The sequence below is a fragment of the Lates calcarifer genome, linkage group LG18, assembly GCF_001640805.2.
Source record: "Lates calcarifer isolate ASB-BC8 linkage group LG18, TLL_Latcal_v3, whole genome shotgun sequence".
Taxonomy (NCBI): domain Eukaryota; kingdom Metazoa; phylum Chordata; class Actinopteri; family Centropomidae; genus Lates; species Lates calcarifer.
The window spans coordinates 4,739,031-4,765,588 of NC_066850.1; the positions used below are offsets into that span (position 1 = coordinate 4,739,031).

A 26,558-nucleotide genomic window follows, 5' to 3' on the forward strand; every position below is an offset into this window, starting at 1 on the left:
TTGAGTTTGTTTTAGTTTATTTCATAACTCTTCTGCATATATTATTAACATTTTAACAAACAGGATTCTTTTTTGTTAAAAACACAATGTAACATTAATGGGATGAGGTTTAACATGTGATACACTTAAACCACTTATACACAGAGAATGTCAGAAAAAGTTTGGCTTATTCAGACCAATTTGGCAGCGTTGTTTTGGGGGAACGGTGTCAGTAAAGGTACTTGATGGACGGAGGCAGCTTCACAGATGATTCACACTCACAGGCAGCAAAGTCTACTGACTCCACACAGAAGGGAAACTACCTCCACTACTGTTGGCAGAACACAACATCATAGGGGGGTATTCAGTCAAAACCATGCAATAAAAAAAGAATTAAAAGTAAAATAAAAGTTAAAAAACAAATCAAAACACTTTGCAGGTTTTCCTACAAACTGTTGCTTTTCAAGAAATGTTGAAAAATGCTGCAAAATGTGGATTTGACTGAAACAGGTTTGTGGACAATGAGCAACAGTTTGTGCCTCTGAGGGGTTTTTTGTTTACGGTTACAGTTTAATTAAAGAAAAACAAACTCAAATTAAATTTTCAACAGGTTTCTTAATTTCTTATATACTTGAAGACTCTTCTTTCTAACAGTAAAATGAATATTTAATTGAATTTTTAGTAAAGTCTGAAACCAAACAAAGAAGGTGACATTTTCCTCACTCCTGTTGTGCAGAAAGGTTTTGTCATGATAATTTTTCTGGTTAAGTCTTAGTTTCTTTTATGTTTTCATACAAAAATAATGTGTCAGAATTTCATTTGCTTTATTTAATATGAGGAAAATGATATGTGCATGATGAAAACCAATTTATTTTTGGTTGAAATGCTCCAAACTAGCGTATATCGTTGAATAAACTGAGACGCACCTTTTTAAAAAAGGTAAAAAATAAATTGACTTTACTGAACGTGACGATTCCCTGAAAGGCACAAACTGAATCAAGTGTACCACTGATGCATTTAACTGAGATCAATATGCCTAATGAGCATATGGAATCAATAAATATGTGTGTATTTTTGTATGTGTGAGGTATATGGAGAGCTAATGGAGGATGTTTGTAGGACTTCAGGGATAAGGCTGGACATGTCCAATCTACACAGTACAGGGATAGCAGCTTCAAGGAAAACACAGAACACGATTCACAACTGCAGAAAACAGGGTTGAAACAAGAAAACTGGAATTACTGAAAATTCTCAAATAGTGACCTTTAATATAACTGATATTATGTTTAATAACTCTTACTTTTATAATAATAATTGAGTTTAATGCCCAGTCAGGAAGTGGGAGCCACAGCCAGTTATCATTGTATCTAAACACAAAGGTCCATACACTTGTCAGATCTGTCCAACAAACTTAACTTTTCTTCTCTTGTCCATGCTCATATTCCTGTTCTTTTGTAGATTGTGAACATCAGATTTACTGACAGATTGAAATAAGCTAACACTGTAGAAAGCTTAATGTTAACAACAGGTAACAAGGCACAAATCTAACATAAATTTAGTCATTAATTTTGCAGGTAAACCACCCCTGACATGATTCTTGTAATACTTGGATGAAAAGAAAAACCTCAATCTGCTGCAAAATAAAGATTTTTAGTCACATGTTCCTTTCTAGTAGCCAGAAATGACACATGCTCTTGCTCAATACAAGTAATGATGTATTAAATAAACATGATATTGTGTATAAAAATATATGATTAAAGAAATTAACATCAACATAAGTAAATGTTACTGATAAATCTGGGTTCATGTCAAACACACTGAGTATGGAGATATGTCATTTCCAGCTACTGTCAAAATGCAACTGACGTAATATGTTTTTCATCCAAATAGTTTTAAGAATCTGTGAAGACTCTGGAAATAAATTCAGAACAGCAGTAAGTGTTGGAGATCATCTACGCTGTTCAAAGGTATTCAGGTATTTGAGCTCTGCCTCGTCAAACACAATCATGTTTGAGAAGTTTCCAAAGCAGATAAAAAATGTCCATAACCTCAGAAAGACAGATAAAAATTGACTTTGGTACTCAGTGGTTTGATGTTTTGGCCGAGTTCATAACATCTAATTAACCAATCAACACCTTAGGCTGGTATTTCTTTTATTTTAATGAAAACTGGGCTGTTATTTATCTTCTATTTGAGAATTCACAGTACTTCACCTCCCATTCTGATGCCCATTCATTCCTTCCCACTTGCACACATACGTACTCATGCCACTTAAAGTTGCTTGATTGATATGTAGGAGGAAGTACAAAATAACAGCAAGAAGAACAGGCCACACAAAGGTAGAGAAATACTAAATACTTCAGATTCAAGCCCCTGAACAAACAGTAGAAACCAAAAACATCGCTCAGAAAATCCAACAGCTAAGATGAGCTGACGAAAGGGAGCTTGTGGTGTCGGCCCCCAAACAATGAGACCCTGAATGCATCTTGCTGTTAGGGACCCTGGTGTGTTTAAAATGTCTGGTGCATTGTTATCTGAGATAGGCTATGGCTTTGGCCCTGGTCGGAGCAGGAGGGGGTGTAGTTGAGGAAAACTAAACTTGGACAAATTGTCTTTAAGCAACAACCAAACATCCTCTCTCCCTTAAATGTATTCAGATGATTTTTTTCTCCCCTCATCTGTCTTATGGTTTTAGAAAAATAGAAATCAGGAAAACATCGTTACAAAAATAAACCAAAAAGTTCGTCCAAAGTCTACATCCACATGACAACTTCACATAAATATCGACTGATATTGCACAGCAAGGGATTTCTTCTGATATGAAGTAAATCACTGACACAATTTGTAGAAAAAAAGAAGAACATATTAGGACATTAAAATGATCAAAAGTTGCATGTCCTGGTTAGGTTTGATTTTTTTTTTTTTTATTATTTTCTCCAGAGAGACAAAGCAGCACAATCCCAGGCCCTCCTTCATCAGGCAGATATATCCTCTGAGTCCTGCTCCAAAAAAAATAAACAAACCAAAAAAAAAAAAAAAAAGAGTGGGAAAAAAAGCAAAAGCAAAAAGAAAAGCTTAAGAAGTATCACTGGTGAATTTAGGTTGAAGGCACAGAGTTCCAAAAAAGGGTTGTAGATGCTGTTTCTTTGAAGTGCAGCAGCAGTGTTTTGTGTTTTTGTTTCCAGGTGGAGGGGATTCCTGTGGTCTGATCGACTCTCCTGATGGTCGGAGGGCAGGGCTTCAACTCTCTGTGGAGACACAAACAAACACAAGGCGAGTGATTATCGTCTCATTTCAGAGAAAAGCAGCGGCGGAAACAGCAACATGATAATTCTGGTGGAGTGGTGTTTGTGGTGTGTTCCAGTTGTATTCAGAAGTCGAAATTTAGGATTTCCTTGTCGAAAGTTTCAACTGGAACACCTCCTGAAGTCAGAGCAACCTCACTAACCCCAATATAAGAATTCAAGATGGCTGCTACTCACATCAATAGTAGTGAACACTCTGCTCATTTTACTGTTTATAGCAGTTTGTTTCACATTAAGTCATTATTTGTGTTTTGGCACAGAATGACACTTTTTACACATTTTTACAGTTGTTTCCTCTAAAAATATCTGCACGCAGCTGCTGGAAATGACCCCATGGACAGTAAAGTTGTGGTCCAGACAGATGAACAATGAGCTGAAACTCACTACAAAGCTCTGTAAAGCCAAGGGGAGCTGCAGATTCAGATGATAATTCTCTGTAGGTTCATCATTTTGAGCGGCCACAGACTCACTTGATCCTTTGCTGTTGTAAAAATATTGATTATAGAGGCTTGAAGGGTTTTGCACACCCATTCTGAATGATCACAGTAACTGGTAGCATGGTGTGGTGTTAACGAGAAAATAAAAAGGCAGAAAAGTGATGTAGTTGCATGCAGTCATGTTTCCCAGACTTGAATTCTGTACAGAAATTAAACCTGTCAAATGTTCTGATAAAACGTTGGTTGGTTTGTGCAGGGTGGTCGACAGCTCAGAGTCTATATGTGTCGATCCCTTCCTCCCACCCCCACCTTTTCCAACATCTTCCTCGAAGTTAATCCTCCCCACAGCGGCAGATGGTGCTTGGAGCATCCATGGCTGTGCCCTCAACAGCTCCTGTAGTTATGAATGATTGCATGGTCTTAGGCATTAAGTTGGATCAGTGTAATCCACTGCAGCATATGCAGCAGCAGCCCACAGGGCCAAATCCAGCAAGCAGGAGAACTTTCCTCCTTCACTTTTCTCATCAAATGCCAAGGAGGCCACGAGGTGTTAGCATGGCCTCCGACACGCCACCCTGCCTCTAAAAACACACGTCAGGGATAACTTAAATCAAAGGTTTTATCCTGCACGCTTAGAATAAAAAGTTAATCAGAGATTTAAAGAGCCAACCCAAAAATTTACACCAGAGATGAGTCGTCAGCAGCAGCTACTGCAAAGGTCTGCACACGTGAAACCAGAAATCTCCCAGAGAAAGTAGAGACCTTGATTGACTTGGACAGGTGTCTGTATGGACTGATAAATGTTTCTAGAGAAGGAAATATATGCTGTTCCATGACATGAATGTCTGTAATGCTTCAGAAACACTTCAGACAGTTATCTGGGTTATTTGAGCAGAGCTTTTCCTTTAGAGTAACCACAGAAAACTACAGTTAATTAGGTAAAATGTTCTTGCCACGGCCTTGGTATGGAAATCAAGATACAAAAAACTGTGCCAGCACACCAAAATAACCTTTACAACTCTCAGGCCCCAGTCTGCCACCACAATTTAAAAACCCAGGAGTTGCACAAATCATTCTGCAACAAAAATGAACATTTGCAGTTGACCTGCATATTTATGAAAACCTACAGGTTGAGGTTCTTTCTCCAGTAAAGCACATGAATATAGTTTGTTTTAAGGATAATTCAACACAAAATAACTGACAACTGCAGCTTCTCTCTGCTCTTTAGGTTGAAACTTCCAGTCATGTTGTGTATCTGCCTAGTCACTAATAACCCAACAGGTGTTTCCCATTAACAGGTCTCTGTTCTGATTTCACTCACTCCTGAAACTTGTGGATTTCAGCTGGTAAGTTTAATTTCAGAATAAATCTTTAAGACATTTTAAGAGGCAGATGGTAAATAGCATCTCCCTCATTCTTTTGTATGTGGTCTTGGTATGTAGATGTAATAAAATTAATCAAAATTAAACTCTAAATAATCAAATCTGCAGATGATTCCCCTTCTCTGCCCTCCTCTCTGTGGGTTTCAGTGTCTGACTTCCCATCACATTTTCATGTCTCATTCATGACGTAAACAAATCCCTTCACCTTCCTGTGACCCTGCCCTCAGCCTCGCGCGTGCTGGGTTTTTTCTGAATGGCTTAATCATTGATTATCCTGCGATCGCTCGCTCTGTAATCACTCAGTATATGATCCATCCTCTCTGACAGACGATTTCTGATCTAACAGCTTGTGTGAAACTCAAACTGGGAATTACTGTTAGTAAAAAAGGAATCATGAATCATTAAAGTGTATTTAGGATATCGCTCATATTGAAGATTCCAGGTCATTTTAACATTTCATACTTGTAATAGAGTAGTTCTATATTGTAGTTTTGGTACTTTTACCTCAGTAAAGTATCTCAGTACTTCCTCCACCATTACTTTTCATTCCAGTCGATCTTGTTAAAATCCACAAGGTGGAGCTGCAGTGTTTCTCCACATTTCCCTCCTCTCTCTCGTGTGGGAGGTTTCTCTCTTGTCTTGGTCTGAGAGACATGAAGCTGCTCTGTTTTGTTTACCTCTTCTTGTTGTGTTTTGTCCTGTAAATGTTTGCAGGGTTGAGACTTTTTCTGACTGACACCCCGAGGACAGGAGTTAGTTTGTGTTTCTGGGATTGATGGCGCCTTTTCTTTTCTTTTCCTTTCCACTCTGTAACACTCAGCCTAACCTCTGAAGATTCCCCACTGGACTATTTTGAGCATAAATGTGTCGTGCATTTAACGACATAAAGCAGATTAAATGCAGAGAGCTCTGCGTGTATGTATGTCTGTCTGTTTGCTTCACACAGTGGGAATATATGCAGAGAAAAAACTGTGTGTTTGTGTGTTAGATTTGATGATTCACTGCTCGGGTTGTGAAACATCACGCTAACCTGCAGGGTGTTTTTTTCTCTCTCTCTCTTCTTCTGCTGTCAGCTTACAAAGTGGGAGAGATTTTATTTTATGGTTGTTTTTTTTCTGTTCTTCCTCTAATTTGGATTTGTTCGTGGTCGCCATGGTTACTATTTTCCCTACTGAAAAAAAGCTGAGTTTGCATTGAGCTTTTCTGACCGTGACTTTCAGCCTTACACATCATGTATTTATTGTCATTGGAATAAGTAGCTGCAGAAGGTTGTTTGCATCAGTTATTCACACAGTATGAGTTATAAAGTAGATTAAATATTTATTAAATATTTGAAAAATGTCGCTAACAGACAATCTGATTAGGAAAAAATATATGTATTAAAAATAACGATCATGATATTATTCATAATTGTATTAATTTAAATTATAATTTTCTAGTATTTTTCAATGTAGATATACTTTGATGTCAAAACCTGCCCACTGAATTCACAGATCTTGTTCAATACTGCACCGATTCCAAAGATTTTTGTCCCTATCAATCATTTAAACCCAAAAACATGGTAAAAAAACATTTAAATTAAATTAAAACATTTAAAATAAATTAAAATACCAGATTTATCCTTTAAGTGAAAGTTGTTATATATAATCACTCTCTCTGCAGCTTTAACACAATTATATTAGCAGTAACTTTAAAAATAGACGTTACTCGCTCCCTAAAATAGACAGCGATGATCGACAAGGTGTGGCTGTTGGATCTGTTTTCCATCAGAGACCCCCCCTGACCTCTGGCTATGAGGATGGCTGGCGGATCACGTAGTGCTCAGCATTATGTACTTAATAACAGACACTGCAAATCCCAGCAGGACGAGTCCCAGCATCAGTTGGTGCAGAGCTGCAGCCTGCTCGACTTAGCTTGAGCCAAAGTGTTTTTGCAAACCATTACACAGATACAGTTTTAAAAGGATCTGCACACATTTCAGACCTCAGCAGAGGGTGGTGGGGGTAACACACACACACACATTTCAAATCTGTATGCATAAATTGACCATATCCAAATCTGTTTTCACACCCAACCTACATAATCCACGGACAGTCTGGCTGATTCTTGCACAGACAGGAATTGTGGGAAATCTGACAGGAGGCCTACAGCTGTCACAGTACATCACATACGTACACATATTTACAAAAATACCAGTGTTGGCTAACGATACATGTTGTTGGAGCCCTTATATGGACCTAATAATGTCCATGCTTATTACAGATCCATGTCCTGTCATTTCAAATAGCGTTCAAAAGAATGAGTTAAATTACTGAGGAGCACAGTGAAGATTATTTTCCCCACCTCCCTCTGAAATGTTAATCCTGCCTGAATGGGGCTAAAGACACATTTTTATTGAGCCTCATCACTTTAGTAGTTGTCAAAAAAAAGAGGGTAAATGATAAATCCTACCTCCTTAATATCTACAGTTTGTTTTAGTCTGTAACTAAAACGTTTTCTCCAAATGTTAAAGGATAATGTTGTTTAAAAACAAAGATTTGTGTGTTGACATTTGATCACAAGGTAGCAGCATAACTTCAGTGCAACTGTAGAAAAACAAAGTATTTACAGGGTCTCCATTGTATAAATAATCTGTGCTTGTGTAACACCATCAGCAGACACATTAAAAGATCCACACAAACCAACATGCCTCAAAACCCTCTCTTCTAATTATCAGATTTATGCATGAAAATAAATAAAACTTTAGCCCCAAAGCATGAAGCTAGTGCAGCGATGATATCTCCCACGTCAACAAGCTGTTGGCGGTAACGGCTGCAAATGCACCACAACTGCAGTTTCAACATCCATCATTAACCTGACCTGAAGATAGCACTACATGAAAAATCAGAGGATCACCAAAGTTGATACAGTTCATCCTGAGGGCAACATGAACATCTCAACCAACTTTCATGGAAATCCAGCTTATAACTGTTGAGATATTTCACTAAAAACAACAAATGTCAATGTCAAAGTGGCACTAGAGGAAGGTCAAAGAGTCAACAATGCCAGCAGGACTTATCCTCTGAGGAACATGAATGTCTGAACCAAATTCAATCCTTTAAAAGCCGTTGAGATATTGAAAACTGGATCAAAGTGATGAACCAACATTTGCACTACTAATTTGGCTTAAAAAAAACAAGGAAAACGTGTCAACGTATCAGCAGAAATGAAACAGCTGCTAAATATCATGTGAAATCCCCTTTATGAGAAAGTGTGCAAATTCTATATTAAAACATCCTTTTTATTACAAAAATATATTAGTAACTGTATGAAAAAATAATTATATAACATCTGAAATAGTAACACTATCCTTCAGGATAAAAGTCTCCACTTAATCTACACAAAATTTTACAGGAATTTAAAATGTCCTGTTCATAATCTATGAGCAGAAATGTTCTCCTCTTTAGTGCTCCACTGTTTCCCCGGGTTTTTAACCGTCTGAGATGAATGAAGGAACATTCGGCGGTGTCGACACAGCCCACGGCTTCACACCCTTCTCCTCGCTGAGAGGGAAGTGTGATGGAGATGAGCTGCAGTGGGACTGTCTGCTACAGAGACGTTCAACAGAGTCACGGAGGAGACACAAACTCATTTTATCCAACACCAACACACGGCTGAGGTCGCTCTTATTAAGGCAAAGATCCTGCAGAGGTTTGCAGCGTTACATCACCAAAATGACCAAATCACAGAGTCATGCCGCTCAGTAACTGTATCCAAGGTTAGATAACACTTAACAACACCCGAGCAAGAGCACTGCAGGAGATAAGATCTTTGATGAGAGCAGGATAAACACTTCAAACTGTGTTTTATAATACAGACACACATAGTCTCTGAGTCTAAAAATAAAACTTAAAGCTCAGAAAAACAATGAACCAAAAGATGTGTCATGTTAGAGTAGTTATTCATAATTACTGCAAATGTGCAGCTCTTTAATAAAAAGCTCTGTTTCTGTGGGAATCCTATCCATAAACTTCTCAGACACTTACAATAACAATCTGAGCCTGTCAGTGGCAAAAACAAGCACGTTACTGGATGTACTTTGACATGGACAACAGAAATTAGTCCTAAAGCCCGACAGAGGTTGTCAGGGACGTTAACATGAAAACGCATCTACTCACCAGTCCACTTTTACAGCCTCTTTCTACTCACACTTTCAAACTATCACTAACTTTCTAAGAAGAAAGGCTTTTGTAGAAGATCTCAGAGCTAAATGAAATGACCAGTTGGAAGCTTAGTGGTGGAGACGTTGACGTCATGTGACCGTGGTGTAGTTGGTTTATAGCCTAACATTAGCTTTTTACTTCTGGAGATTGTATTTAGGCTTCAAACATCAGAACAGTGGTGTTCATCGGAGAAGATTATCTGATGAACTAAACCTGGAAAGATCAGAAACTCTAGTTGCTCACAGTTTATTTTCTGGAATAATCCAAAACACAATGAAAAAACTCATTGGCTTTTTGTGGAGGGAACCAAGGTGATGCTAACTTCAGGGTTGGACTACAAAGATATGTCATCCCTGCAGGACTCTGTTGCCTATTTTATTACATTGCAGCAGCTGTTCATGGTGGTCAGGTACACTGTTCACCCAGAAACATGGGGAATAAGACCCAGAGTTCTCCTTTAACCAGCTGATTCCTGATGCAGGATTTCCAGTTTTTCAACCTTTGAGCCACTAGGAGTTTTCTGTTCTGTAGGTGAAGTCTAACCATCTCCCCACACAACCAGCTCTGTCCCCAGTGAGACAGCAAACAAACACACCCCAAATTTACACTTTAATAGGTCGTAAGAGCGTATGTACCCTCTGTTCTCTGTTATAAGCAGATGGACAAACTATTTTAAACACCTTGTATCACAGACTCTGTCATGTCTCCGTCAGTGCTGACACACATCTGTGACCAGCATCCACAGCAGTTTGCCCAAGGGTTTATTGGGAACCGTGTCGTTAACGGTGACCAACTGATGAAATTCAATCAAGCGAGGCCTGCTGTGATTGGCCGCTGGGAGCATGTGACCTCACCTCCTGTGTCTGCTGTTTTGTGTGTGTGTGTGTGTGTGTGCGGCTGTGACACCAACAGCAGCTCCGCTCTGATTACTACAAACAGCACAACACACACACTCACATATTGTCTATTTATATCTCGGGTTAGACATGGTGAATATTATTACTGAGTAATTAAATCTGTGTGTTCATGCATGGCTGATGTGGCACATGGAGTCGAACGTGCTACTGTAGCCTGTCAGCTGAAAAACAGAAAAAAGCCACAGTTATATGACGCAGTTGTGCCACCTCGTCTGTGAATAATGAAACAGGATTTTCCCTTTTTAAGCCCCTAAAAATAGCTCCCAAATTCATAGAGGGGGGGGTCCATTACTGTCCATCTTTTAAGCCAAATGGAGGGTCACAGACACAGCTATCGAACCAGGTCTGTCTGCTTCATATCATCATATGATACTACAAAACTAATTTATGTTTCATTACAATGAATATGTGATATAATCATACAATACTTTAATTAAATACAGTTATACAGTCATGTGGAGTCACAAGAAAATTAACAAAACATTTCTACTTGTACCGATAGTACAAGAATATGATGTGGTATAAATATGCTGCTTCAAGAAATACAATGCAGTGTAGGTGTAATATATATATACATATATATTTAAAAGAAATCACAGTGCAATAAACCACAGCAATTATTATTTCATAGGTGGCATTTTAAGCAATTTATTAATTGTTGCTCACTCAGTTTTAATATAATCTCTGCTGATCTGTATGTTGAGCTGCATGTATGTCATTGTTATTCTGGCACTTGGAGTTGCACTTTGACTTTCATTGCACGAAATGACAAAAAATAATTGAATTGAACTGAATTAAAATAACATTTAACATGACCTTGCAAAAAGTACATTGACAAGACAATCCAAATTCAAGGTTTGGCAAACAATTATTTCTGCAGTTTACATACTGTATATATATATATATATATATATATATATATATATATATATATATATATTATTATTATTATTATTATTATTATTATTTATTTGATGTACAATAAGATAAATTTGAGTGATATTTACCGTTCAAAACTTACTGTCACAGAGTCTACTGTTTTTAAAAAGTTAATGTTACACTCTGAAGTGTATTTAGTCTTTACAATATAGCACAAAAAACAACATTATTGAATTTTTACTGTACCAGTTTTGGCCTCAAACACCCAACATCAGGTTATACTTATATACACTAAGTACTGTATGTACTAAATATAATGAGTGTAGTATATAAATATTGTTGGTATAAACTCTAAAAACTAAGGGGAACATTAATTCATATGTCTGATGTTACACAAGAAGACAAAGATGTCTCTTCATGTCTGATCTGGGACGTTTGACAGTGATGAGGACAGACTGTGAGCTGGAAAAGATCTGCCTCAGTTTGACCTTTGGTCAAAGTGAATTCATTAGGCAGCCCTGCCGAACACCGTACATCCAGTCCTCCCCTAAACCACAGATTTGTGTGGACGTTGGAGCCTCATGGGGGCATCGTGCAGGCCTCAGGGCCAACATCATGTCTCTGTCATCTCTCTGAAAAGCTGCAGCCTCACGTCCCAGCTGCCTCTCTGACCTGCTGCAGTGTTCACACAGTCTGAAGGTGACGAACTGAAAAACTGCTGCTGCACCTTATTTATAACCGTGTCCCTGTACCTCATTTATTCACTGTTCTGCAATTAATAAACCTTTACATCAACCTTGTCTCATACAAAATATATTTATATTTGGATAATTTGCCAAAAAAAAATAGATTCTGGATGTTGAAATTCTGCATCCTGTGTGATATTAGGGTTATTAGGGTATTAGGTGACCAGGAAATGGAGCTAATCACAGCTGTCAATCATGACATTTCACCTGCTTTTTCTGGCTTCAAATAATAATTAAAAATAAATTTATCAATAAAACAAATGTTTTATGTTTTAGTTTGCCTTCATCCACTAACACGGATGGGGGGCGGGGTTTATAACCTATACTGCAGCCAACCTCCAGGGGGCGATCCAGATGTTTTGGCTTCAATCTTTTTATATATAGTTCCAAGCGTCACGTGACTCGGTTTGTTTGCACCGCCAGGTTAGCAGGAAAAGGAGCGGAGATAAATGGCGCCAACGCCGATTTCAAACCGTCAGAATTCACGTCACACTTTAAATCCGCGGAAACTTAACGAAATATTGCAAAACCTGATGGATTAAACACCACGGAGTCTTATGCTGCCTCCCGCGTGCTTTTCACGAGTAGTGAGAGCCGGAGCGGACAATGTTCCAGACTTGCAGCAACCAGACATCTACAACCTGATCAACTCTCCCTCGTCCCACTCTGGGGAGTCCCTGAAAGCCTACAAGAGCCTGGAGGAATATAAAAGGACACAACCTGGCCTCGAGATGAATATTCAGCTCTGGAGTCTAACTACTAAAAACAGCGCTGCCATCTCTGGAAGGGTAAGTGTCACTTCATTGTAATTACGTTAGCATAAGCTAAATCCACACCACTATCTAAAATGCTTTTTATGTAAATAGAACTGTTAGAAATCGCCATAAAAGCATGCAAAGTAAACAAGATATTAAAGTTACGAAACGTTGTGTACCTGTACCCGATATGAAGTGATCACTACAGAATCTGTTGCCTGTTGATTGGTTGGCTCGCTTTTACCTCGTTTTAGGGCAGTAATCAATTTCTGTCGTCTTTCAGGATCTTTCAGAATCTCATAAAATGCTCTCCCCTTTAATTGTCCTTGACTATTCTTGCTCCAACAACTATCCACCATGTTCACTTTTTATAAATACAGCAGGCAAAGAGACATGCTAGCTGCTAGCAGCTTGTTTTGATTTCGCCTGTTGCATGCCGGGAAGGTTGTGTTGGGGGGGCTGACCTACAGTTGCCATGGTAACTCTATCTCAGAGCTTGATAGCCCTGAAGGTTTCCATCCTCCCTCCCTCTGCCTTATTTATTTGCATGTTTTTGGTTCAGTAACCCTCACATGTGGGTTGTTTAGAACAAAATAAGTTCCATTTCAAATACAGTATGTCGGGTCAGAGTCTGTTAGAACGAGCGAAAAAGCAAAACAATAACAGCTTATCACCAAAAGTGGTGCCAAAATAAATCTTGTGGCTTCTCACCTTAATAAAAGAGAAGATATTTGTTAGAATCACAACCTTTTTAAAGCTCAGCGTCCAGTCTGTCTCCTTTTCTTGTCCTCAATCTGTTTTATATTTATTTATAAAACAGATTTTTCACACAGTATTTACATTATACCCTTTCTTATCTTATTTTTCACTACTGTGAAACCTTATTTGCCTCGTATTCAGAATTTTATATACATTATTGAAGCTGAATACTCTGTGTTTCCAGCCTCTTCCTGCCCACGGCCCTGTCTCTCTCTTTCTGTTTTTCGTTTCTCATGCCCACGTATTATTTAACAGTCCAAACTGACCTCTGATCTGTCAGACAGACGGTCTGCCGCTCGATGTTCGGCCTCGCCGGCTGACATGTTTTCTTTCTGCAGAGTGAAGCCGTGCACACACTGACCTTTATGTTCCCCACTGCTGTTTGGACTGTATCAGCCTGCTGCAATATGTAAACACGTCACGTTTGCATGTCATTTTTAACACAGAGAGATCTCCATATAATCATGTAATGTCAGCTGTTAGTTCCAGCATTAAAGGATCAGTTCACTCAAATGAGAAAAAGCACATTTACTCACTACCTTCTTGTGCAGGCGCAGATAATTTTTATTTTATTTATAGTTTATGGTCAAGATTTAAAGAAAACTGAAATGATCTTAATTAAATACTAATTTTTAACTTACATCATGATATTTGCCTAAACAGAACAACATTGTTTTTGTGCACAAACCTCTCTAATGTCAGTACTTAAAGCAAATTTATTGTGCTACAGTTATTTGTAATGTTCTGCTGATCAAGTACAGTACAATTATCTCAAAATTGTACTTGAGTAAATGCACTTATTCCACTTCTGGCTAAAAGCCTGTAGAGCGGAAACCAGAGTTAAGAGTTAAGCAGACAGAAATGTGCATCATGATTGTGAATCTAATATTTAGTAACCTTATGTAACTGAATGAAACACGACAAAACCCTCATGTTTCCAAAAAAAAAAAAAAAAAAAAAAAACTGCCACAGGACAAAGAAAGTATGTTTTCATGCTTCTGTGGGTTGAATTTCTGATTGGCTGTGAGTAGCTGCACCCTGAGGTGTCATTATCATCATCACCATTATCATCATCACTCTCGGCAGCAGTGTAGGTGCTGTGGTGCCCTGTGGCAGACAGTTACGGTGCTGCACTTAAAGCAGATGATGCAGAAGCGATGGCAGCGGCTGCTCATGTGGAAACGTTGCATTCAGTCAGTCTGGTTAGATAACGTTCCACTGATGCCTCTTTGTTTGCTTGTTTTCTGCTTATTTGATTTTTTTCTCTCTCTCTGCTCGCAGAAGCACCAAAAACTGCTGAAATACATTTGATACTAAAATGTTAAGGGAGCATTTTTTATGTAAAATCCTGGAGCTTTTTAATTGAGGCGAGAGGAAAAGAGAGAGAGAAACAGGAAGGAAGTAACAGATTAGAGTCTGAATAATATACAGTATAACTTCAAAGTCAAAAAATCAAATCTGGTATTTGACTTTGCCATTTTTTCTTGGCTCTGGCCTCCAACCTCTCCCACCCACCAGCTGCAGCCACAAGTCTTAATTACAGGACGCTGGCACATTAGATTCTATTGGAATCCGACTCTGAGCAGCTCGTGTACAGAAAATAAAGGCTGTCAATCGCTCAGGCAACAAACACAAAATTCATCAAAGGGGTTGATAAATGAGAGAAAAAATAGAGAGCTGCAGGAATGATCCTAAAACCAGGAAGTAAGTTAGCATGTTAGCACTTCCTGTTCCCTCGTCCCAAAGTCAGTGGGTTTTTGGTTAAATGTTGGAAATAAGGTCTGTGGTTTTAACACAAGCTCAAGACAGTTTCATGTTTTATTCTCTAGTGGTGGAGACATTCATGTCATGTCAGTCATGTGACTGTGGTGTAGTTGGTTTATAGCCTAACATTAGGTTTTTACTTCTGGAGATTGTATTTAGGCTTCAAACATCAGAACAGTGGTGTTCATCTGAGAAGATTATCTGATGAACTAAACCTGGAAGGATCAGAAACCTTAGTTGGTCGCAGTTTATTTTCTGTAAACCAAATGAAAAAATCACGTTGGCTTTTTGTGGAGGGAAACAAGGTGATGCTAACTTCAGGGCTTCCTTCTTCTGTGTATGACATAGTGTGTGTTATGCAAGCATTAGGCACTTCTAGCACAAAATATCCTTTATAAAAATAATAAAGATGAGTTTGTTTTTATACCACAAATGCATCAAGCCCCTTGTGCACAAAGCTAAATCTCCTCAAAAGCTTTTCTTCTTCATCTTCCTCAGAGCACAATTAGGAATCTGTTGCATTTCATACGTTCAGCGTTCATTAATCACTGAGGCACTTGTCAGGATGAGTCAGTTGTGGTATTAAAGTGGAGGTGATGTTACTGTGTGTGAATTTAGCATCGGAGCCCACCCCCCCAAATCCTCTCTGTGATTGGTTTGATGATCACAGTAAAGGAAACAGCGACCGAGTTTATCCAGGAAGGAGATGGCAGCAGAGGGCGGTAACACTGAGAGGGATTAATTAGCATTCTCAGTAGAGTTTACATATATTTGATTAATTCGGGCCCTCACAATGCTTTCCATTTTAAAGATAACTTCTCTTCTCCCAGGCTAAACAATTAGGTTACATAAGCTCATATGAGTCTTACATTTCCATGTCACAGACCTCGAGCCAGCTGAGCAGCTCGGCTGAAAACCCTTAATTATCACACGCCAATGAGGCAATCATTTTCTATTTACCCGTGTGCTCTCTTCTACACACGCGGCTCCAGTTAATGACCCGGTACAGCCCAGGTTTAAAATAACCTACGTGAGGATGTTGTGAACTTCACGTTACCATTTTCATCTGTCTTTTTTAGATAATTGTGAGTCCCGGGGCGTTCACTAGGATCTATTGTGGTGCTCGCTGTATGTTTTGTGCCATGTAAAGGACAGCGTATCTACATTTTAGAAATGCTATCAGTGTATCAGTGTTTTTTAGCATAAGCACACTGAAATTCTTCAAAAGACGTATTGTATTTTTGTTTTCATTTAACAATGTGAATATTTTGATAGGCTGAAGGCTGGGTGACATTAATTCCCCCACAGAAAACATATTTTGTTGCATATGAGCAAGTCATAGGACAAAATTCAAACGTTAGCTGTGGACATGAGCTGTGATGACTACCTGTGCTCCTACGACTGAACCTCCATACACAGGATTGGTTCTTATGCAACTGGAGGCTTAAATCCTGCCCATCAACTGCAGAGATTACACTCTGTAAATGTGGAGGGAGACATGCAGTGAAATATACATTGAATATACTTCACTCACATTTTAGGTTTATGAGCAGCCAGTGAGTTAAAAAGTCAAAGGACAGCGTTTTGATCCTGAATATCCCCGAATCTGCGATATTATACACAACAGTTTCTTTGTTCTCTCTGTTTTTTACTCAGCGGCTCACTGTTTGCTCTCAGTTCTCCAGTGAAGCTTTGTGATGACTCAGCTGTGGTTGATGAGAGTGACTGTGGCCTCCAGAGAAACACCTGAATGTGTAGGACTGAACAGCAAGTTTGTGTTTGCCTGCACAGAAAAGGATGAAATGATCAGTGTTGTATTTTACAGATTTAAACTGATGTAGGTTCACACTCGTGTTAATGTGGTTTGCGCCCCTAATTTCTTATATTCTCAGGTTGATTTTCCAACTACAACTTAGTTTTTTCTAACTGTCCAGCTGCCAAAATCCAGATAGGAGAAGATCTAAGCTGATAAAAGTGTTCAGTTATTAACGAGAGCTCACAGAAATGAGCTTAACAAAGCTGGTCTCAGATCGTTTACAGGCTACTCTGTCTGCTCTAACTGCAGACACTAGACACAGCTCGTTTTAAACATTGTGATGTTAGTGATAACTTTGTGGTATTCTGTGTAAAAGCCTCTCAGTTGTGTTTGTGTCGAGTGTCGTAGCTTTTGTTTGTTCATTTGTTGGGTTTGACTCGCTGCCTTTATGAGGCCTCAGATCTTTGTTGTTTTACTTTCTGTTAGTTCAACTTTAAAGGCTTTGTTTTCTTCTTGGAATAGAGATTTCACTGAGGAAAAACACACTTTCTTTAGCAGCCTATTTTCAGTATAAAAAATAATGATTATTAGATAATTGCTGGTTAATTTTCCTGATGATTGATGGTATGTTGGTGGCACTTTCAACAACTGAAAGCGCAAATAAAACAGGTGGATGGAAACTCACCTAATACAAAGATTTACACAGTGTTTACGTTTTTCTCTGCTGACGTTATGGAAAGCACAACATCCAGTTTGTCATTTACGAGACTGATTGCCACATAAACAAATAAATAAATAAAATACACACTTGTTTATATGTTTTTGAAAAGTAGCAGTGGAAATTATTCCCCTGGACACAGCAAACTCAGTGACAAACTACTTGGGACTTGTTGGCAGTCAGCAGATTTCCAACTTCAAAAACCCTTTAAAAAGCCTGTGACACCATATACCACAATCTGCATCCTGCCTCCTTCCAAACAGTCAACATTGGTATATTTTAACCTGTTAGCAGACACCTCCATTTTTGTGCACAAGCCTGAAAACACCTCAGAGCCATAGCTGAGCCAATTCTGTGCGACAGCTGTTGTGTGTGTGTACTACTCTACCAAGGCCAAGTCCAATGGGTGGGATGTTTTTTTTTTTTTTTTTGGCAGCTAAATTCCAGGCTTCAGAAACGTAGTGTTAATAATCATGATTTAGATATTTTAAAAAGCATTAGTTGTGTTTTTCAAAAAGCTTAAAAATGCAAAACACAGTTTCCTCTGGAGTCAGCACCTGTCACTCACACTGTTAGCCAGAACGAGCTCAGCCCCATCTTTAGTCTCTCACTGCTTTCTGACTTTTTTCAAGCAGCAGTGGAGGTTGCAGCTGAGGACTGCCACTGTGTGTGTGTGTGTGTGTGTGCGTGCGCGCGTGTGTTATGTAACTTCCTCATCACTTTTGTTTCTCGTGCTTCCAGCGCTCTCCCAGCCTGCGCAGAGCGGAGCAGGGGTTACAGGAGTCAGGAGGGCTGCAGAAAGAAGCTCACACTAATCACCTCACCCCTCAATGTATTCACAAATCACAGAAAGCGCTCCGCAGCCTCCGTCTCTGCCTTCACACTCGACGGCTGGAGCTAGTATTAACGCCAAAAGCTTCACTCAGCCATCTCCAGCTGAGCTACGGTGCCACACATTTACTTCTGACACTCATGTTTTAATAGTACTAATCACGGTTGATGGGTTTGTGTAGTAACAGCGGTGTAATTAGGCGAGCTGCAGCAGCTCCTCTGCAGTATTTCTTGTGTTGCTCTCCTGTCATGCAAAGCATGAGATGCCCTCGCATTAAAAGCATTTATGAAGGTAAAAATAGAAACATGATAATGCGTCACATGTAAATACTGTACTTCTTATATGTGTGTTTATTTATATGAATGGTGAAGACTGCACTGGCCAGAGATTACAGAGCAGTTTGGATTAGTCATGGATGCATTTTTATCATCTCTTAGCTCTCAGCAAAATGAGATGTCAATCAGTCTGACAGCAGCGATTGGATATTTTTGTCAGGGTGCAAACTTTTAAAATCTTTTCCAAGTTTTTGAGGCCACAGCTTAAAGTTCAGGCTCAAATCCTGCTGTCACACCAAGACGAGGCCTTCAAGGTCAGACGAAATATGATGGAAAACTCATCTAGAAATCAAATTTGACAGAAACATTTAAAGTAAAAATGACAAATTAGCTGTTTTAAGCCCATCAAGCCCAAGAATGTCCTATTTTTCTATGTATTATATTGTCAGAGTGAGTATCTATGCGTTTTGGACTGTTGGTTAGACATCTGAAGACATCAACTTGGGAAATAAGGATGCTAATTTTCAGTCAACACAGAAGCTGCAGTAACGTGTCATGTCAGCTGCTGTTTCTGTTGCCATTTTTCTGGCACAGAAAAACAACGTCTCATTTAATTTTACCCACAATGCTCTTTGACGTTAACATGAAAACCCATCTACTCACCAGTCCACCTTTACAGCCTCGTTGTGTTTCTACTCACACTCTTTCAAACTATCACTAACTTTCTAAGAAGAAAGGCTTTTGTAGAAGAGCTCAGAGTTAAATGAAATGACCACTTGGAAGCTTAGTGGTGGAGACGTTGACGTCATGTGACCGTGGTGTGTTGGTTTGTAGCCTAACATTAGCTTTTTACTTACTTTTCAAATGACATATTTATTCCACAAAAAGTGGGGCCATACAACTACTAGCAGCTCTAAACCCTCAATAGCAGTTAATCCTGTGATAAATAAATTCATATCAGATTTTCCTGGTTGTTTTCATGTATCTGTGGATGACACTGAGTCCCCTCTTTGGCAGCGTTGGTCGAGCTGCAGCCGACGGCTTCCCCTAATTGGGATCTGCAGAGCGGCCGCCAGTTCACCAGATTACACGGCAGCTGCGGCTTCTGCCAAAATTTATGAGTATTGGACGGCATCCCAGGGCTCATGGATTGTCCTGTTATATCTGGCTAATTGATGCGTTCAGCAGATAACGAGGGCTGTGGCACAGTTTAGTCTGATAAAGCCAAACAACAGGGAATAGGTAGAGCGGTCAAATATTACAACCATACACGACTAGAATTACATGTGATTGTGTAAATTAAAAGATCTACAGCTCCATGACAAGTTCACCTGCTGATGAAGATCATGTGATATGATTAGAAGGTCAAGAATAACCACTGTAGCTAAACTTTACTCAGAAATGTTTCTCTCTGCTCCTTTATTTCTCAAATTCTCAATGAACTAGTCTTAAATCAATCTGAAGTTGGTCTTAAAGGAACAGTCCAACATTTACTGAGTCGCATGTGTGATCTCTATGGTCAGTCCAGGACATGTTTAGCCTAACGCCATTATCAGGTCAATATTTGAATCCGTCCAATACTTTGATTTATGATCAAATGCCTGCAAAATTAATGAGGTTTTCATCAGCCTCAGTTGGACTTTGTGTTTAGTGCTAAGTAGCTAATGTTAGCATGTTGACAGGCTATAAATTCTCACGTGTGCTGAGAGGTTTGTGATTTTTTTAGGTCTGCAACATTATGAGAAATTATGACGTGGTTGTAGTGCACAAAAGCCTTCACAGTTTACACTCCTGTCACTTCATGTCATATCTGTGGGTTGTGATTGTGAACATTTGGCTTTGTTGACACTCATATTGCCTTCAGCCACTATTAACATGCATACACTTTCACATCTGCCACTCATTCAGCTCTTACTTAGAGATGAGAAGTAGAAGATAAATTCGGTAAATCTATCACTGCTGTTTACTAGCGATAGAAAGGTCTGGCCTTAACAAGCAACCAGGAGCATGCATGACACAAACAAGAGGAGATGGTGATGGAGGCTGTAATTACCCAGTGAAATCAGATGAAAGTAATAAAAGATGCAGGCTAACATGTACATTGGCTTTTGGTCGACTGCGTCCAGATGCTGCACTGCTGGCGGTGTGTCGGCATAGGTGAGGCCACGTGGATCTGCAGGACAGATTTTTGTCCTGCAGCTTTCTGTTCACTGACACAAGCTAAACACAACAGAGATGATGCTAAATGACTTTTTTCTTCATGCAAAAAAGCAACTGCTGTGTCGCGGTTATAAAGTCCACATACCATACTGTAATAAGTGGGGGGGGGAATGAGTAAACAGAAACTGTTATGTAATCTAACCGGATTCAGGCAGGACTTGGATCACTCACAAAAATCAAGAGAAGAGCCCCGGAAATTATTAAAACGATGATAGATGATAAGGTCAGCAAAAGGCGAACCAAGATGATTTTAGCAAAAAAAAAGATTAAAAAATGTAATTTATTGTTTCCAGATACTTGAAAGGTTGGACTTGAATGTGTCACACAAACGACTGTAATTTTACCAACACTACACGGCCAAAAGTACGTGGACAGCTGTGCCCATCCACCTGCACTTTTTTGAATTTGTGCATAAAAAACCTGAATAGAAAGGTCTCAAAATATCATGTAAAACTTCTGGTTTGGTCCTTTAAGACGCCCCCGTCCCACCTCTGAGGTCTTCAGAGCTTCTCAGGACAAAAGTGCAGGAAGTTCCCAGCTGCTTCAGAGATAACACCCAGTGTAACAGCTGATGGGCCTACACGCCTGCAGACTCCATCTGTCGACTGCAGTTTTTAACCAAACTAAAGAAAAAAAAGAAAAAAAAATCTCACATCCACCTCCAGTAGTGTGAGGTGGGAATGTTTCATTCCTACTTAACCATAGAGATATGAATGATTAAAGTTCACACTGTTCATTTTACTATGTTTTCATTTATAAAACATTGGTCTTGCTCTGCTGCTGCTTGTGCATCACAAAAAATACATATTCAGTTCACCCATTCTGCACACACACAAATACACAAACACACACACAAATGCCTCTGTGATGATACGCAGTAAAGCTCATTGTAATCTGCTTTGAAATATTTCCAACTTGTCTTCCAGTCAGACGGGTCAAACACAAACTCAGCGTTCATTTTTTATCTAACACAGGTACAATCAACTTCTCTGATAATTGATTAATAGTTCTGATCAATTTTCAAGCCAAAAAATCCAAATGCAAAATGTACATAAAATATCAATAAGTAAAAGTACTCGTTCCAGTTACTAATCCTGACTCATCAGTGCTTCAGCAGCATGCTTCTGACGTAGCTGCTGCAGGTGGAGCTGGTTTAAACTACGTCAGATACAGTCGGATAGTTTAGTCTACTGGTTACCAACCAAGGGGTTGAGTCCCGCCAAAGGGTCACTAGATAAATCTGAGGGGTTGTCACATGATTCATGGGAGTGGAAGGAAGAAAAAAAGTTCTGATTCACTCGTTTAATTTGTGGGGGGTTTTGTGGGTGAAATGAAACCAGGTCATCTGAAACAGGTCAAGGAGACAAAACTACACAACTTTTTTGTAATATGTCAGATTAAAGTCAAACAATCCTGATACAGCTCCCCTGTAATTGTGAAGATTTTAGAATTGAAAAAAACTGGACAGAAGGTTTTTTCTAAATTAACCCAGTTTTAGATTTATGTACTGTAATTACTTTTTAGTAATCAACATATACACACAGATACAATATATCTGCAATAAGCTAATATCTGCTTATATATCAGACTAACCAATTTATTAATCCATCTCTCCTCACAAGTTACAAGGATGAGAACAATTGGTTTAATTTTTAATGAGAAATTGTATCTTATAACCTGTAAAATAAGTTACACTTAGATAAATGTAGTGCAGTAAAAAAGACAACACTTCCCTTTGAAATGTAATGAAGTATAAAGCAAGTAAGCAAGTACCTCAAAGTAATCACATAAATGTCCTTAATTACTCTCGACCACAGGTTACAGAGATATAAGTTGAATTTTGTCCCTAATGTTCCTCTATACACGAGGAGCTGTCCCTTTAGCTGTGGTGCTGAATCTCTGAGGAAGCATGAGGGACAACACTTCTTCATTTCTGCACAAAGGTGATCAATCACTAAAGATTCCCATTAGATAAAAACAAATTTTAAACCCAAAGTGCGTTAAAAACAATCACATATTTATCTTTAAGACACTAACCTGGTATCCGTGTTGCTCGATCTCTCCAGATGGTCTCTGCGCTGTCCTCTTTTCTTGGCTGTCATTCCTTCAGTTTACATACTTCCACATCATGTCCTCTTTTTTTTTTTTTAAATTAAAAATTCAAAAATGTTCTTTAGTTTAAAATGATCACAAACAAGGCTGTTGTTGTTCAACGTCTAAAAATCTTCTCTTTAGGTCCTCTGAGAGCAAATCGACTCTCATTTAGAAAAAAAAGGAAAGTGTTTTCACTTATTTGACAGAACCTGAGTGGAGGAAAACAGGTGTCTGCATTTCAAAAATATAGTTTTTTTTTTCTTAAAATCTACAATAACACCATAATCCAATTCATAAATAGTAGGCCTATGGGAAATATGTACACGTTTGCTGCAACTTTTCAGTGTAAACATAATGACTAAATGTAGGGAAGGTACGAAAAAACTAAATTTGGCTTTTTCTTTTGTTGCACTACTGAATATGGACTGTTTCCTACATTATGTACAAAGAGTACAGTACTAGTTGGTCCTGTTAATCCTCTCCTGATGTCAAGTAATTATTCCAAGTTCTTGATTATCTGTAGCACAGGCTAGATGTCCTATTTAGCCTCCAAACTAATTCATCCATGAGTTAATGTTCTGCAGGTGTTCCTACTTTATTAAAGGGCCACTGTGTTGCATCACATGCATTGTGGTTTGTTCATAACTCCTCTTTTTTTCACTAAGGGATGTGCTCACCAGATGAGAGGGATTAAAATGTGCTTTTTATAAATCAACCCCCGACGCTCTTAAAACTTTTCAGGATTGCAATGTGTTGATCCTCCTGGCTGCTATGTGCAAAGACTTAAGAGCCCATTAATGGGGGTTTATTCTACACAACTATGGGCCTTTAATAGTTTTAAAAATAAAATATGAGGGCTGCAGGACTACAGGTCTGTCTCCCGTGTGTCCAAGCAGAACGCGTAAAGGGATCTCTTGAAGTCCATGCTGCTGTTCGCTTTGATATTCGCTTTCTCCGCCGAAGCGCTCGCGTCGTTGTTCTCCACATCCTGCGACTTGGCCGACGATTTACTCCCTTTCCGTTTCAGCTCAGGACTCGCCCTCCCGCTGTTGGGCTCGTCTTTCAGGGAGGACTGGTCCTGGTCCGTCTCCCGGTGGTAGAAGTAGTTGAAGTTGGACACGATGACCGGCACCGGCAGCGCGATGGTGAGCACGCCGGCGATGGCGCACAGGGAGCCCACGATCTTGCCCCCGACCGTCACCGGCCTCATGTCGCCGTAGCCGACGGTTGTCATGGTGACCACGGCCCACCAGAAGGCGTCGGGGATGCTGGAGAAGTGCGACTCCGGCTCGTCCGCCTCCGCGAAGTACACGGCGCTGGAAAAGAGGATGACTCCGATGAAGAGGAAGAAGATGAGGAGGCCCAGCTCCCGCATGCTGGCTTTCAGGGTCTGCCCCAGGATCTGGAGCCCTTTGGAGTGTCTGGAGAGCTTGAAGATCCGGAAGACCCGGACCAGGCGGATGACCCTCAGGATGGCCAGCGACATGGCCTGCTGTCCGTTCTGGTGCTCCTGGCCCTGCTGCTCCGCCAGCTCCGTGCCCACTGTGATGAAGTAAGGCATGATGGACATGATGTCGATGATGTTCATGATGGTCTTGGAGAACTCGGACTTGCTGGGGCACGCGAAGAAGCGCACGAACAGCTCGAAGGTGAACCAGATGACGCACGTGGTCTCGATGATAAAGAAGGGGTCGGTGAAGGTGAGGGACGGCCGGGGTGCGGTGCTGTTGTCCAGCCGGCTGGTGACCGGCAGCTCCCTCTCATCCCTGAACTCTGGCAGCGTCTCCAGGCAGAAAGTGATGATGGATATGGTGATGACGATCACGGACACGATGGCGATGCCCCGAGCCGGACTGGAGCTCTCCGGGTACTCAAATATGAGCCAGACCTGCTTCTGGAACTCGTTCTGAGGCAGCGGCTTTTCCTCCTCTTTTATAAACCCCTCATCCTCACGGAACCTTTCCATGGCCTCCTCCCCCAGCTGATAAAACCTAATCTCATCCGCGAACACATCGATTGACACGTTGACAGGTCTCCGGATCTTCCCTCCCGACTGATAAAAATACAAAATCCCGTCAAAACTCGGTCTGTTGCGGTCGAAAAAGTACTCGTTCCGGAGCGGGTCGAAGTATTTTATCCTCTTGGCGGGGTCTCCCAGTAAAGTGTCCGGGAACTGGTTCAGGGTGCCCAGCTGGGTCTCGTACCTCAGCCCGGCTATGTTAATGAGCACCCTCTCGTTGCTCTCGGTGTCCATGTCCATGTCCAGCATGTCGTCGTCGAACAGATGTGGACTGTGGTCCGCGCGTAAAAGCGCATCCATGGCGTTCTCGCTGCAGCTGAAAGTGTTGTTCATGTCGTTGATTTTCCAGGAGCTCTGGTGCTGATGATGCTGCTGCCGCTGCTGAGGACTCCCCCGGGTGTTCAGCTCCTTACCGTAGTCCTCTCCGAGTCCGGTTTGAACGAAGCCCGACTGAGGGACATCCAGCGCGTTCCGGCAGCTCTCCTCGGCATTGTTGCCTCCACCACCACCACCACCGCCACCGCTCCCTTTAGCGCCGCCGTTCTCAAAACTCACCAAGGCTATCTCCATTCCGCAGCCATCCACAGTTAAAGTGTGAAAAATAAAAGAGACTTGTTGAGCTGCAGCGCGAACATCCTCTCCGATATTATCAGGAAACAAAACAGAGAAAAGTTTAAATCTAATCTGCAGCAGACGGAGGTGATGGAGCTGTGCAAGTCCTAAATCACGGCCGCAGCTCCTCCAGCCGCAGCTCCTCTTTACATGAACGCATATGTGTTGTTGTTGTTAAGGCTTTAAGCCGCCGCTGGTCTGGATGAAGTAAATATTAAAAGCGCAGGAGAGGAGGAGACGGAGGAGACCCGGATGAGAGAGTAGGCTGTAATGATTATTCCTGACGTCAAAAGTGCTGTTCAGACCGTTTAGCTGCCTCTGAAAATGTCTGTGGATGTGAGACAAGCTGTCACCCCCCCTCCTCACCCATCTCTCCCTCCCTCTCTCTCTCTGGGGGCGGAGACGCGCTCCGTTTGTTTTCTGGGTTTATAGAAGTGTTCACATACTGTCACACTGTGAACTCAATGGCTTTTTATTCTCACAATTTTATCAGTAGAAGACACAAAGGAAGATAAATGGTCCATCGGAGTTGATACTACAATATTATTTGTTCAGCTTTTTACAGTATTTACACAATATTTCAATTAGGAAACACAAGTGCAGTTTTTTTCTTTTCTTTCTCTCATTTACAGTGCAAAAAAATCAAATATGAATTTTGTGGAATCAACTGATCTTTACTCAGTAACTTGTAGCAGTTAAAGTAAAGTTGCAATTTGAACTCAATTCCACTTAAACTTTCTATTTTAACATTTCTTCTTCTGACTTTAAACCTGAAGTGCAAAACCTCTGTCTCCCCCTTCTGGCAATGAGAATTATTACAATCCATAATTTCCTCACCGTTTATTCTGTAGACTGTAATCCTTCGTCTGCCGAGTAATGCTGAGTTTCTTTTTTCATTTGGAACAT

The 26,558-nt window shown here is 40.1% G+C and overlaps 1 protein-coding gene across 1 annotated transcript; it reads right to left on the minus strand.

The window, feature by feature from the left end:
• On the minus strand, positions 1–26,275 carry LOC108899842 (potassium voltage-gated channel subfamily A member 1). Its single transcript, XM_018700530.2, has 2 exons — positions 22,964–26,275; positions 1–3,227 (listed from the first exon to the last, which is right to left on the minus strand). Exon 1 carries the CDS (start codon positions 25,608–25,610, stop codon positions 23,886–23,888), a length of 1,725 nt encoding a protein of 574 aa, XP_018556046.1. The 5' UTR covers positions 25,611–26,275; the 3' UTR covers positions 1–3,227; positions 22,964–23,885.
• Between the last annotated feature and the right edge of the window lie 283 nt (positions 26,276–26,558).